General features: G+C 38.6%; 1 protein-coding gene across 5 annotated transcripts in view; it reads left to right on the forward strand.

Annotated features, from left to right (window-relative positions):
• SUPT3H (SPT3 homolog, SAGA and STAGA complex component) overlaps positions 1–15,659 on the forward strand; it is a 538,181-nt gene that overhangs the window by 433,363 nt on the left and 89,159 nt on the right. For all 5 annotated transcript variants that reach the window (XM_077764860.1, XM_077764863.1, XM_077764859.1 and 2 more), the window contains 4 exons: positions 4,671–4,746; positions 10,160–10,272; positions 11,233–11,340; positions 15,089–15,256. In XM_077764860.1, the coding sequence (XP_077620986.1) occupies positions 4,671–4,746; positions 10,160–10,272; positions 11,233–11,340; positions 15,089–15,256 (465 nt within the window). The remainder of the gene's footprint in view (positions 1–4,670; positions 4,747–10,159; positions 10,273–11,232; positions 11,341–15,088; positions 15,257–15,659) is intronic.

Genomic DNA, 15,659 nt, shown 5'->3' on the forward strand with positions numbered 1-15,659 from the left:
GGATTTTGGGTTTCAATCGTAAGACTTCTAAGAGTAATCAGAGTAAGATTTAAAAAAAAAAAATCCGAGGGGGAAGTGAGAGCAGATAAACTTTCATCTTGATTTAAAAGTTATGTTCTGTGATTTTGTATCACTGGAGAAAGATAAATGTCATGTGTCTTGAGAAGCCGCCAAGAGATATGCCAGCACATAGTTTCTCTAACCTTCCTGGATGCTTCAGTGAAAGCATGCAGAGAATTTAAATGAAACTGTATGCTGCATAAGTAATCCAGCCTCATGCCTCAGACGGGTATAGACAGGGGCAAATGGTGATCGTCACTGCTGAAAATATTTTTCCAAGACCCAAGCAGTTTCATGCTAATTGAAATGAGAACTCTTCACTGAAAATTTAAATTAACAGATGTATACTCAGAGTCTGTTTTGTTCAAGGTGTTGAACATAGGAATCATACGAGGTACTGCATCTGTAGGGGTATTTGCTTCCCTGTTTTCATTTAGGTAGGACCCAAGAAAATGAGTTCATCTGGCATGGAATTCTGCCTTCTGAGTCTGCTTTACAATAACCAGAAAAAGCTGTAACTTCTTGGTAGTGAGATGAATGACTATTAGCATAACTATGCTCTCTTACCTTTTTAAAGAGCCATTCCAGTGAAATTTTAAAATATTGTTGCGTGCGTGGAAAATGTTAGGAATAATTCTTCCAAAGGTGATTTTTTTCCATGTATGCCCCTATATGGTAATACTTTGCTAGATTGTAATACTAATAAGATTTAATTTCTTAAAAATCGTCTAGTATGTACCATAAACCAAGGACTGGGTAGAATTGACAGACTAAGTAGAAAACAAATTGGACTTGCAGATACATGAGCATGACTAATCCACTGATGACCTTACGTCCATGTGGCAGTCTGAGATCAGGAGAACATTGTGTAATTTGAGAATATCCAGTATGAATAAAAGCTATGATTAACCTGCCGTGATTATTCAGTGATATACTTAACACTCGGTCATCTAGGACCCAAGTTTTACTTACTAGCTTTACCCACTATATGCTTAAAAAAAATTTTTTTTTTACTTCTCTAAATCTCAGTGTCCTCAACTGTAAAATGGAGTTTTTACAACTGTTTATTTTACAGGCCATTGTGCTGCTCTCTGTAAAGAATAAGCATTGTTTTTCTGAGCATGTTGTTCTACAGGGCTTCTGATTTTCCCCCTTGCGTGTTTTCCAGAGATTCCCTACAGTACCTGGAATAGAAAAGGAACTACCAGTGGGCATTCAAAGCATGGATTGCAGTGGGTGATCTGAATAGAGGCAAAAGGGAAAGTGGAGTTAGGACATTACAGAAAATAGGAGTTAACCCTATTTAACCAGTTGGCCAATGACTTGACTTTTTTTATGGGACTTGGGCTTTAAAAAACCACCTGCCCTCTCTGCAGTTTGGACAACTTGATTACACATATTCACAGTGCCTGATTTTAGATCAGGCAACAGGGATTTTTATGCATTTCTTTTGCCTCCATCCATCCATCCGCCTGCCTGCCCGCCCATGCAGCTAGCCAGCAACATTTACAGGGACCGAGGTAAATCCAGGCTAAACACTGACCAATGCTGAGATTAGAGAAGTAAAACGTAGTTACTATCTTTAAAGAACACAGAGCCTATGACGGTTAAATATTTACTACTTTTGCCAATTTTAAGGTGACAGCATATAGACCGGAGATAATATAATCAGATGCTGAGTGATTTGGACCCTTTTATAAGGCCACATTTGTCCCTTTCTTTCAATTATTTGAAATAATTCATGGGGAAGAAAGAGGAGTAAACGAAAATTAGCATGATGAGCATATCTGAATCACCCTCAACATCCTCGACTGCCAGGGTCTCTGATTTCATTTTGAGCTCACTTGCGAATAGCACACCTGCGCTGTGTCATATAACATTCAAGGACATTGGTATTAGTACAACTGCTTCCCAACCTCTTTCATGTCATGACACACACTAGAAAATGATCTTTTTATGCCACACTGAGGTAAATGGACAGGGCAGCTTACAGCCAGATACTGGCCTGGGGGTTCTGCTGTCTCAGCCTCCTGCACATTTAGAAGGTTGAGGGGAAAACGGTATGTGTCCGCACATGATATGGCTTAGTAAGAGATGTATAGACTTTAAAGGATTCCAAAGAAAAATAATTAGAGCAAAAACATTACTGTAGCTTGGAGGCAACTTCTTATAACGAGAATAGGCCAGCTCAGGAATTGGCAGTCTGGGCCTCCAGTACTAACTTGATCACCTTTGGCAAAGCACTTCTCTCTGAGCCTCAATTTCCTTCTCTTAAAAATGAGGGGTGGTTGAACAAGATGAACTTGAAGTCATCCTCTATCTCTGATACACCGTGGTTTTGTAGTGCCTGTGCATCTTTGCTATCACGTCAGCTGCTCTTCCCTGAGCGTTTGCTGTATACTGGACATTTGGTCAGTGGCTTCCTGCTCACATCCAAGGGCCAGCTTCATGGGGCTCTACTGCTTCAGTGTTAGAGGAATTGAAATCAAACCCAAGTTACTTTATGAAGAAAAGACGGGAGACACTGAATCAGGTATCTGAAAGGAATCGAAGCTAGCTCTAAGAGTTGAAAGTCCTGTAGTGTCTTTTAAATGTAGTTCGAGATCTTACATCAAATACTTCACTTGACTAAAGCTGGCCGCCTGAGCCTCTTAGGATAAGTTTTCTTAACTTCCGTTTCCAGAAATACATATTCAGATATATCAACCATGGTAAACATCTACACAGAAGCCAAATCTCAGTTGTCCAGTTCGGTGGAAGAAAAGTTAGTATTAAGAATCCCAGTAGGAATTTTCTTTTTCCATTATTCATCTAAGTCCTTTCTGTTTAGCATGTGTCGGGCAGATGAGGCTGCGTAGCCAGAGAACAGCAGAGAAGAGGAGACATATAGGAATGCATAGATAATCAAGGACTAGCCACATCATGGCGATGATGGTCATTTGCCCTGATTGTAGACTAAAATGATAGCATTTGTTCATTTCACGGAGGTTTCATTGTTTAATTATCGTGTGTCAGAAATTCTCTAGGAGCTGGAAATACAAATGTAAGAGATTCCTGCTATAGTCAGACACGGACAGACAGACATTAATGATAACAGTGTGAGCCTTAGAACCTGTTTTTTAATAAACACCTTAGTAACTGATGTGTTGTGTTCAAAAGTCTCTCTTATTTCCTACTGTCCATTGGCAAACATTTAGTGAGTCACGTGTCAGATACCCTAAAAAGAAGGACAAAACTATATCATGCATTCACATATCAAAGAATACTTCACCCAACAACATATCCTTAAGGAAACATGGTGTTTCAGATAGGTGCAAGAGGACCCTAATGCACACAAGGTACATAATGTGTGCACAGTGTTTACTATTACATGTTCAAAAAGGATACTTGAACCTAGAAGGTAAATAAAGAAGTCTGGGTGTGTCAGCACATAGGCATGTTTGCGTGTATGGGATCGGGAGAGATTTGGAAGGAAAGAAGAGAAGGAAGGAGTAGAAAAAAAGAAACAAGGGGAAAAACGTCAGTGGTCTTAGAAGGAACCACAGTAGCTAGTAAATTTTACCTTAACTCCCACCACCCCATCTGTCTTTTCTATATTGAGCAGCAGCTACTGCACCATCATTCATTCCATCAACAGATATATCATCAGAATTCAGTTGACCACTACTCAAATCAGACAAATGAAAACTATAATAATTTCAGTTTTATGAAAAAAACAATAATTTCAGTTTCAAAAAAATATGAAAATATCCAGACGTTAGCAGTGGTACTTATATACTCCAGCGGTGATAAAGAAAACTTGCTGAGAGTCCTTCCACAGCAGAAAAAAAATTAAAATCTCAGGGAATTTTTTTCCTTTACTGGCCAGAATCTCATTCCAAGAAGTACCAGCCTGTCTCATTTCAAAATGCTTCCCTTGCCAAGGAAGCGGAAGCGGTCATATTCTTTCCCACCGAACTATGGGTGAATTATAATTATCCTACCTCTTGTGGGACAATGAAGCAGCAAACATCTGCTATACTGAACCAAAAACCCACGAATGAAACTCTACCAAACTGTGAATCATACCTGGACTCAGATTAAAGGTTTTGTGTTGTGTTTACCTTTTTCTTTATTTTCTTTGCAGTTTAAAATATGGATTTGTTAGCTCTGGCTCCATGTTCTGAGGGAAAATATATGGATTCCATTCATTGACTCCAAGTTTAACATTGCAGATCCCCAGCCTTACGGCAGAAGATGAGCGATAATGATTAACAGTTTTTCTGCTTAATTTGGTATCATCTCCTCACAGTTTTTCCTTAAAAGGATGGTGACTCAGAAAATTTAGAAGTACACAATCTTCGAAGTACAATCCTTTAGTTTTTTTTTTCCCTTCAGCTATAATGACAATAACAGAGGAGAAGAAAATGGTACTTTAAACTTCCAAAAGACACAAGCTTCAAAACTACTGTTTCTTAACATAACTTTATGTATCGTGATATTTATGGTAGTACTAAACTGTTTACTTAAAGTCAAGAAAGAAAAATGGAATTTCGTTCTGCGTTTTAGCCAAGAAAACATAGATAGTGGTCTGCTTGCTCTGAAACGTTGTGTGTCTTTTTATCTGTTAGAGAGCAGAAAGACAAACTCGAATTATGGATTCAGCTCAATATGCAGAATTCTGTGAAAGTCGACAATTAAGTTTCTGTAAGTAAATGTTTAATTTTGCTTCATTATATGTTTAAGAGATTATATGTTGCAGATATACTAAAGTATGATGCCATCTTCATTCCTTAGAAATTGGTGAATTTAATATATGCATATTTATAACTGTGACAGAAACAACCCCTCCATTGTAGGGGAGTTTATAAAAGATTTTACCCCACTCTACTATTTTGTCATTAATAGTCTTGAGGTTTTAAAGGGTGCTGTTAATACACAAAGAGCCATGTAAATTATTCACATTGAGTCAGAAAAACCTCCATTTTTTTTAACATTCCCACTCTTAAGTTCTTTTCCAGTTTCTTAGTCATATTTACACTAGTGTTGCTGATTGTACTTGACCCATAATGGACTATAGTCACACAGTCATGACATTTAAAAGCCCCTAATATTAATAAATACCAGGCTTTCCATTTATTTATGCATACTCATGTTACCACAGAGAGGCAGATCAATAGTCTCTTCCATATTTGTCCGTAACCCCCTGCTGTAACAAGCATTCAGTGTTAGCCAAATTCACTAGTGCATGCTCTTGTAACACCGATAACCTAGTGATAAAGTTAGTACTGTTCCATTGTTGCACACAAGCTAACTAAAAGCACAGAAAGGCTCGTGATGACTAAGACTCTCAGGGGAAAGGTCAAAGAGCAAGTGTGATGAAAAGTCCAGTTAAAACTCTGACAAAATAGCACATGACCCTGGTCTGAGGGACTAGAGACACAATGGTGTCTTTAAACTGTTCTGTGGTCATATAACAATGCATTTGATTTGAAGAAAGAAAATGAGAGCTTCATTTGTAGATCATAAAGTGCAAATAAATGACACATTTCAAATAGTGCCCCATGTAAATGTCAGTAAAATATAGGAAAACATGTTTTGGAAGCTTTTTTTCCCCTAACTAAATATACTTTGCAGTCTGACTAACAGCTTGGCATCATACATCTGTGAAGCATTAAGTAAATGACACTTCAGATCATGGCAATTTCAGCAAATGAGAGGTTTTTGTATTGTAATTTTTAGGTTTAAAAATGGCATTCAGGTCTCTTATAAGTATAAATCTCCAGTTTATAAAGTAACATTTAGTGCTATTGAACTATTTTTTAAAATCATATTTTAAATTTAATTCACTTAAAGGAACAGAAGTGCTATTTCCCACTAAAACAGATAGATAGCCACGGAAATGTCCTAATACAAACTGTGTTTGAAAATCAGATTTTTAACAACTCAGTGTTTTGTTTGTAACTCAGTAATTAAGTATAATACATCAAATATGAATAGTTTCCCTTTCTATAGAAAATAATTAGAGTTTAAACAGTCTGTTATGCTTAATATTTTTCAAGAAGATGGATTTGGACATTTAACAATATTTTTTCATATGATGCCCATAGGTGCTTCATTATAAAACCTTAGTGGAAGACTATTTTATATGCCAGAATGCTGTGGTGGGAAATGCTTAGTCCAAGTGGGTCAGCAAATTCAGAACTAATACCCACACTGGTCAGAATGGTAGACTCTTTTCATTTCTCCCCTTGTGATAAGTCACCAGGATATAGGAATTGTGATCCAGTTGTATGTTCTTCTTAAATATTTGATCTTGACATTCACTGATTGGGACTACTGGTGCATTTTTAAATTAACAAGTATAACTTTTTGGCCTGAAGGTAAGTTGCAGAAATGGGATACTGAGCAAATTCACCTATACTTTTGTTTTTGTGTTTATATAAGTTAGATAGTCCTTTTCCTTAAAGTCTTTTAAAATCTGATATGAATATCAATTCACAAAGCTTAAGTTTAGTTATAAGCTGGTAAATCTTTTTTCCAAGCCTTTCCTTTCAACCTTTTGTTTCATATGTGAATTTTGTTAACAAGTATGCAGATTTTCTTTTTAGTCCATCTGAGAATCTCCTTGTATTTTAATTGATGATCTTAACTAATGTGTGTTTACTTATACACTTGGGTTTATATGCTGTTGTTGTGCTTTAAATTAACTGTGCTTTTTTATTTGCTTTTCTTTCTCCTTTTCATTGTTCTCTTGGATTAGATTTTCTTCATTCCATTTTTCCTCAAACAGTTTGTATAATGTATATTCTGTTATTCTAGTTGCTATCCTTAATTTTTTCATATGCATCCTTGTCTTAAATTTTTAAAGTTGGTCATTAGTAAACATTCCGTCTCAGCCTAATTTTGTTTTTCCCAAGGTTCTGTAAGAGCTTACAGCACTCATTTTTGTCTTAAAAATGCTTTATTTTGCCCGCATACTTAAATGGTAGTTTGGTCGAGTAGGAAATTGTGGGCTAGTAGTTATTTGTTCAAACAGGATGGTGTTGTCTTTTAGTTGGTAAGGAGTCCCTGTCCACTTGTCCTATGTTTTCCCTGTCGGAAAAACTCAGAGAATGAAGGTCTGATCTCCCAGCCCCCTGGTGTATGGGGAGATGAACAGGTGGGCAGTCTGTGGCTGCTCAGTATATATGTACAGAAGGAAAGGAAGAAAGAACCTCTACTAGAAAAGATTCCAGGGATGACGATGACCTCTGAGAAGGATTACTTTCATTTAATCCAAGTAGCAGTCATTTTAAAGAGACTGAAGTTGCAGAAAAATTTCTTCAGAGTGGAATGAGCATTAGAGCGGGTGCTAAGGGACGGATCATCATGGAAGGACTCAGAGAGGATTGGGATAGAAATAAGGAGATAAGTACGCAGGGATGGGAGAATGGGATACCGAGAGAAACTTGAATTTTTCTGGTGATCAGTGATGAGAAAGATAAAAAGTGTATGAAAATTCACTAACCTTAAATTTCCCTTATGAACTTATAGGAAGTTGTTTTAATTCCAGCACAGGCCAAAAAACCGGGTAGTGTCAGAAGACTGATAATCCTAGGCACTTCCGACCTTTGTTCAGGATTCTGTTGAAATTGTTGATCAGTTTCCACGATTACCCTTTCTCCTGATGTACTGAGAAGAGGGGTAAAAGTGAAGGACCTCATTCATTCTGGCGCCCCCCACCTCTCGATGGAAACAAACTGTCATGACTGGAAGTATGTGTGCCTCTTCTGCTGCACATGGTGTTTCCCAGCAATAATCATGGGAAGGTCTGTCTCTGAAGCCGTCCTCCAGCTGACAGGGAGGGAATTATCTCAGGGCATCTTCACCTGTTGTTGGAATAGCAGTAACCCACAGGGGTTTTATGGGACCTCTGTATACCTTTTTGATGGAGAAGAGTTGAGACCCTACCCTTTAAAGAAGTATCTTTCTTTCATTTGCTCATTCATTTTTTTTCTAGAAATATTTATTGTAAGTCTGCTGATGCCAGGCAGTATTTGCATTCTAGGTGCTGGGGATACAAGGGTGGACACATGGCCCTTATCCCTGCATTCTATAGCTTAAAATCTAGCGAGGAAGCTACCAGTGCTGCTGCTTAGGTGGACACATCTGATGGAATACTGAGAGTTATCCCTTCCCTCTCTTAAATCGCTTAGCGCATAGTCACAAAATACCTGTTTCTGTGTTCTTAACAACCTGTCAAAGGGAGAAGTGAGTATGGTACATTTTATTGATTTTGCCAAATTGCTGCCTGTTAACTCTAACTTCAGAAGTATTCCACAGATGTTACACAAGTGTTTGGGAGCTATTGCAGCTCGCTAGTTAGATGGAATGTTGCATGTCAGAGAGTAGGGGGAAGATTGGTTACTTTGGGGAGATAGTTTTAAGAGGATTATCATAATTCTGCCACAGTTGACAGCTTTGGACATACACTTTGATAGCAAGACTTCATGTCTTCTGTGATTTATTTAAAAGAAAACTCTTCTGTATGTGGAATCCATGAAGCTCGTATCAGTAAGGATCCAAACATCATGCTTTCAGTGACTGTTAAGGGCTTTGTGGGACCAGATTAACCAAAAGAAAAATCAGCAGAAATTGCTAAAAACATCATTATGTTGTAGATATGATAAAATCTTTACCATCACTCTCTTCCCTGTTGATTACTGTTTGAATTAGTAATATCTAATAAAGGCCCTACATCAGGTAAGACTCTGCCTAGCACTGTGGCAGTTTAGAGATATTTACCAGAAGGTTCCACATGCTCTTAGTACCATTAGGTATGCAGAGAGACCTGATGCATGCTGTTTGCCTGCAAAAAATCTTCTAAGACAGTTTCAGAAATGATACGCAGACATGAAAGGGTATCTGATGATATAAGTGTTCAGTAAATGACTCTGTGGGGAAGTACACAATACTGGCAGTATTTGTGTGAGTGAAGAAGAGAAGTGGGATGCCATTCCGTGGAGGGAAAGGAGCCAGGGTGAACACAGAGAGGGTTAGACTCCAGGCCAGGTAGCATTTCAGTAGGCAATAGTATAAAGACAGGTTGAAATCAGTCTGGAGGGTTTGGAAAGTCAGGCTTAGGAACTGGGACATCTTTCAACAGTAGCCAAATTATAGAAAGAGTGTAAATATCCATCAGCTGATGAATGGATCAAGAAGTTGTGATTTATGGAATGGAATACTACTTGGCAGTGAGAAAGAATGAAATCTGGCCATTTGTAGTAACATGGATAGATCTGGAGAGTATTATGCTAAGTGAAATATGTCAGGCAGAGAAAGATAGACACCATATGTTTTCACTCATATGTGGATCTTGAGAAACTTAACAGAGGACCATTGGGAGAGGGGAAGGGGGAAAAAGTTATAAACAGAGAAGGAGGGAGACAAGCCATAAGAGACTCTTAAATACAGAAAACAAACTGAGGGTTGATGAGGGTAAGGAAGAGGGGGAAATGGGTGATGGGCATGGAGGAGGGCACTTGTTGGGATGAGCGCTGGGTGTTGTATGGAAGCCAACTTAACAATAAATCGTATTTTTTTAAAAAGAATTTGGACATCTTTGTAATCAGGAAAATGTAACTGCAGGCATAAACTTTTTCTACTTTATTCTGAATTTGTGACATTGAGCCTGATCCAGTAATAGACACATTTTGAAATATATCAGAAATACAGTTTCTGTACATTCCTTTTTTTTTTAATCACAGGTTCTTTCTTGCAGGAATTTCTTTCCCCAAGCATAAATTAAAGTTACAATCAAGCAGCCCCTTTGACTGTTGTTAAAACATGAGCTATGGCCAGTGATGACTTATTCTGACACTGTGAGAAGGTCTGAACATTAAGTCATCCCATGCACTGTGTTATGAAGCACGCATATAAAATGGAAAGACCCAAATACGTAAGGAATTTCTTGGGGCTTGACTATCTCGACACTAATAAAACTTTGAGAATACAGCGTTTTAGATGCATTACTTTCCAAATGTAATTTTCAAGAGCCATTTTCATTTTGTGATAGTAACATGAAGTATGAAAACACTTTAAAAATTAACTTTTCAATACTTGTTTTTTTGATGGCTAGCCAAAAAAGCCTCCAAATTTCGAGATTGGTTGGACTGCAGCAGTATGGAGATAAAACCCAATGTTGTCGCTATGGAAATTTTAGCGTATTTAGCATATGAAACTGTGGCACAGGTAAGCATTCCAATATCTGTCATAGCAGGCCATGCATGACTGTTCTCTCCTAATCCCATCCATGATCAGGCTTCCCACCCACTACTCTTCTGGTAACAAGAATAGCCATGAGTTTTATCCTATGACAGTCTTATCATTTTCCGAAATTTTGTTCAGTTCTATTTCCTTGTATCCTCAGCTCTGGTGGTGGATGTTAGGCCAAAAGTGGCTGTTTGTTGCAACTTGATCCTAACCACAAGTGGTATCCCTGCATATTTTTTCTCAACATTGAATTCTAAGTACACATCTACCTTGTTTAGAGGTTATTTTTGAGCTTTGAAAAATACCTTTCTAGATATGTATTGTCTACTGAGTGCTTGCCAAAACGTGAATCCAGAATCAAAGCATGGTCCTTTGACCACAAGCATCAGCTTCTTAAGGCTGCTTGTTTAAAATGTTAACCCAGAGGGGTGCCGGGGGAGCTCAGCCAAAGCATCCAACTCTTGATTTCAGCTCAGGTCATGATCTTACAGGTCATGAGATTGAGCCCCGTGTCAGGCCTCTGTGCTGACAGCACGGAGCCTACTTGGGATTCTTCCTCTGCCTCTCTCTCTGCTTCTCCCCAACCCCTCAAAATAAAGAAATTTTTAAAAAAGAAAATAAAATGTAACCCAGAGCATACCTACCAAATTCGAAACTCGGTATCTAGAGCCCAGAAATCTCTATTTTAAAGTGCTTCCATAGTGATTATTAAATAAAATTTGAGAACCACTCTCCTGGGAAGTCAGAATATCGTTTCTAGTCATGGGTAGGTCCATTTATCACTCAATGAAAGCATATGCTCCTGGGCACAATACAGATTTTTAGGCAGACTGTATGATCAATAACATTTGGAGTAGGTTGCTTTTGGTTTTGCCACTTGAGTGACATTGGTGATTCTTTCCACCTGCGTAACTTCTTTTTATTATTCCAATCTTCTAGTTAGTGGACCTGGCTCTTCTTGTGAGGCAGGACATGGTAACCAAGGCAGGAGACCCCTTCAGCCATGCCATTTCTGCAACCTTCATTCAGTATCACAGCTCTGCTGAGGTGAGTAGCAAACAGTCTGTCTTTGACACATCTACGGATGTTCCTCGTGTCTGGTGCTGATGGTAGCTTTCAGTCAGGAATCTGAACACACTCAGCATTCAAAGATTTTCTGAGTTCCTACTATGTTCCAGGCCCTCACAAGCCACGTAATACAATTATTTGTTCATCTTTTTATTGCCTTGTCTCACTTCCCTAGCCCTGCAGTGGAGGAAGGATAGTTGCAGACCTCACCTCATTTCCATGGGAGGTGAACAGCTGGTTTGGGCAATTGAACAATGTTGAGAAGATTTCTTGATTTCTCTGTGCCTTGGAAATGAAAGAATCACTATTATTAACGTCCTGATAATTCCCAACATTTACTGATAATTTTACTTCCCATTTATCAATCCAGCTCTAAACTTGATTTAAAGAAGCATGGCTCCACTTATTCTCTTTGTTCAGATTGGCCCTGTGATGTGAGGATCACATCCTTTCTGAACCAGTTTATGTGGCCAGGACCCCCACTTAGGGGACCATAAAATCTTCTTGCCAAACATTAAGACATTGTGCAATAACTATGTACCACTCTTAGTATGAAAGAGATTCTCTGTAAGCAGCATGTGCCTACAAACCAGAAATGTAGTATCATCTACGGAATGAATTTGCTAATATATACCAGCATAAACAGCAATTTCAGATAATTCAATCTAATAACCATAGAGAAGGCAGCAGGGAAGTCAGGTTGACATCTACGTGTATAATTATGAAGTGAGCTTTAGATCAAGTTGGATGAAATATATAATAACCTGAAAATGGCTAAGCCCCTTTGAGAAGTTGGCAAAAACTATAAACCCTGTCTCCATCAGCACATTCACAAATTTCGTCTACAATTCAGGGTGTTTAGAAACCCTCTGAAACCATTCGATGGATCTACAGGATCTATGAACCCTATGGACCTCAAGTTTAAGCATCTCTGCTCAAGGGTACTTAGAAAATATATAAGTATATATGCCTATGTATCTTACTATAAGTCAAAAGTTTGACCTCTTTTTATGCCCCTTGGGGAATCAGATTGGCTTGAAATCCTAGTAGAAATTAAAGTGTTTATGCCCATTACAAATCTTTTTTTTTTTCTTAGAAAAGATCATATATCATTATCAGTCATCATACTTTAAAAGTCCCTAAAGCTTACTCAGTTGATTAAACACTTTGTTTTCTTTATGTTACAAACCCAAATTACGATGTCAAAGAACACCCTTTAAAAATATCTTTGGTACATGTTCACTTTATGAATATGTGCATAAGTATGCTTTTCATTAACATCAGACAAATTTGTTGTAACATTTCTAATTGAAGAAATTTACAGTGAACATAACAAGCCTAGTTTTCCCTTAACATTCAAGGGATTGCTTGCATGGCTAGGAAAGCTCTTTATTTCCCTTCTTTCTTGGTTCTCCAGGGTGGCCAGGCCGCCCTGGGCAACCACTCAGCAACCACAGCTGCTGCTCCCAGCTACCCAGCAGTTAAGAAAAATGGCCTGTGTGTGCTGGGTTTCCCGGGCTCTCTGGGAGGCGGGAGCAGGAGTGTCGGAAAGCATCCTGACTAAATATGTTAGGAAAGCCTCAAGCGTTTCCGTGGCCTTCCAGACACCCCTCCTCCTGTGACACTGGTGGTCAAAATGAACATTCAGAGGGACTGGAAATCTTCCTGCCCTTTATTACCTGACAAAACACAGAGAATGGCCACTCTAAAGGAGGACTCTTACTCATCCTCGTTACAAACCAACAACCAACATCAAGGACCTGCCTTAAAGGGCTTTACTGCATTGGGTACAAAGAGGAACCCCAAAGACTGGTATGATCTATGTTCTGTAAAGCAAACAAGGAAATAAAGAACAAGCAAACAGACAATTCGAGATAACATATGCTGATTTCCAAATGAGTGCCATAGACCGGAAGTGCGGAGGTAAAAGCAATCCCGGACTGCAAAGACTTCAGAGAGGAGGCTTGTGTTGAGGGAAGACAGGACTTTGACAATGGTAAAAGTGGGGAGAATACTGTAGGCCTCAGAGGCAGCATAGGTATAATTGTAGAAGGGAAAAACAAAGCTGATTAAAATATTCAAGCAAAGGATTTATTGAAGAGGAGGAGGTGGAGGAGGAGGAGGAAGTCAGATTAGAAAATTAAGCCTTAAGGGACACCTGGGTGGCTCAGTCAGTTAAGCGTCTGACTCCAGCTCAGGTCATGATCTCACAGTTCGTGGGTTCGAGCCCCGTGTTGGGCTCTGTGCTGACAGCTCAGAGCCTGGAGCCTGTTTCAGATTCTGTATCTCCCTCTATCTGACCCTCCCCTACTCACGCTGTCTCTCTCTCTCTCTCTCTCTCTCTCTCTCTCAGAAATAAATTAAACATTTAAAAAAATTTTTTTTAAAGAAAATTAAGCCTTAGGCTCTTTCTTAGAGTTAAGGAAGAGTTGAAGGTTTCTTGGCTCCTAAAGGGCAGTGAGTTCAAATGGGTGTTTTAAGAAGATCCTAATGGAGGTGCTACATGCTTTGGATTGGATTCGGAAGCTCCCAAGGCATGGAATTAATACATAATACATTCTATTTTAATGACTATCATTCTTAAAATCTAGGCTTATAAGGAACCAAGCTTGTTAAGCTTGGGTTCTCAGATTAGCACACATTTAATATGAACTGAAGTTAATTTTTAGTGTTGTTTGAACATATGGTTTATGATGCCACGCCGTGATCTCTAGGAGTTACCTTGTTTTGCCTAAGAACAACTTATGCAAAATCAGCTTTATTCCTTCTTGTTTGATAATGTTACTAAGCAGGCAAATCAACGAGAGACTTTTGAAACCAATACGTGCATTTCAGCCCAATGTTTTACAACATTTAGCTTAATTTTTTTAAATAGAGAGAAGTGTAGGCCAGCAGATAGTATGGTTAGTATAGATGGTAGGATAAGGAAGATGTGGATTCATAATACCATATATGAAAAAAACTTCCAGGCCTTTATTGGCCTCTAAGTTTCTTAGGAGCTAATATTGTAATGTTACTGATAAGGAAACTTTTTTTGTTTAGTACCATCCTATAGGATGGACATTGACACAATAAAGGATATCTCAAGGAGAGTAATTAGAGGGTGAAAGAACCAGAAATAAGTGGTTGAAGGAATCTGAGGTAATATGACCTGTAAAAGAAAAGAGGCTATGAAAAGTAACAGTCCTCAAATATTTGAAGTGTTTCCACATGGAAGAGAGAACAGACCTGCAGTCATGGCCAGAGAGATTAGATAGAAATGAGGGATATTATGAATGAAGGAAAGAACTAGAAATGGAAGGAGCTAGAGGTATCTACAGGGACCCTCAGGCACTGAGTTTGAGTCACTGGTAGAAGGCTGGTCACACTGATACAAATCATGTCTGGATGGCATCCCGTTTGGGGGGGGGAATCCAGAGGTGCCTTTTGAGACATGCCAGTCTGACATGCTAGCATAGCCTCCGAGTAGAAATCTATCTGACTGAAGCAACAGAAATTTCAGAAGCTATAGTAGATTAAGATTAAGCTGATTAGCCAAATTAAAAATGAACACTTTTAGACTGTCAGGGGGCACGATGGGGCACCATTTATGTGGACTGGATAATCATAGACTGTGTTTTGAGATTTGTAAGCTTCAAGAAGTATTGAATTCAGGAGGTATTAAACAAAATTGAATGTCAGTAGAAGTCGTGGTCACTTGATTTCAGAACCACATCTCTCTGGGCAGGGATGTTGCATGAAGCCCTACCTGGAGTCTCCTGAGAACACACCTCCTCCTACACCAACAGCCCCATCGTCCGGATCACAGCACCCAGGGAAAACCGCAGCAGGGCCCCTCGGCAATGGGAGTGCTGGACAAGACTTGGCTAAAACCAAGCAAAGGAAAAGAAAAAAGGTCAGTGATCATTTCTTTTCTTTTTCCTTTTTTTTTTTTCTTTTTTCCGATGCAGAATGGAGAAAGTCTTATTGCATGTGTTTCAGAGATATGGAAAATGTGCTCTGTTTTTCTCATAATTCAGAGTTTTCGAAACAACCGATTTATGCTTAGCCATACTTAATGACTTCTACTGAAACCTCTTTTTTTAACAGATTTCTTCTGGATAAAGCAAGATAATTATTTTTTTCTAATATTTTCACATACAAAAATATTAAGAGAATTGTAGACTTAACACCATATGTGTGCCATCTAGATTCTGCAGTGAACATTTTACCACACTTACTGTATTATCTACATATTTGTGTAGCTGCTTTTATTATATCTGTGCATCTAATCGTTCCTTTGTTCATCCGTCAGTTCA

The sequence above is a fragment of the Crocuta crocuta genome, unplaced genomic scaffold (assembly GCF_008692635.1).
Source record: "Crocuta crocuta isolate KB4526 unplaced genomic scaffold, BGI_CrCroc_1.0 scaffold44, whole genome shotgun sequence".
In the NCBI taxonomy this organism is placed as follows: Eukaryota; Metazoa; Chordata; class Mammalia; order Carnivora; family Hyaenidae; genus Crocuta; species Crocuta crocuta.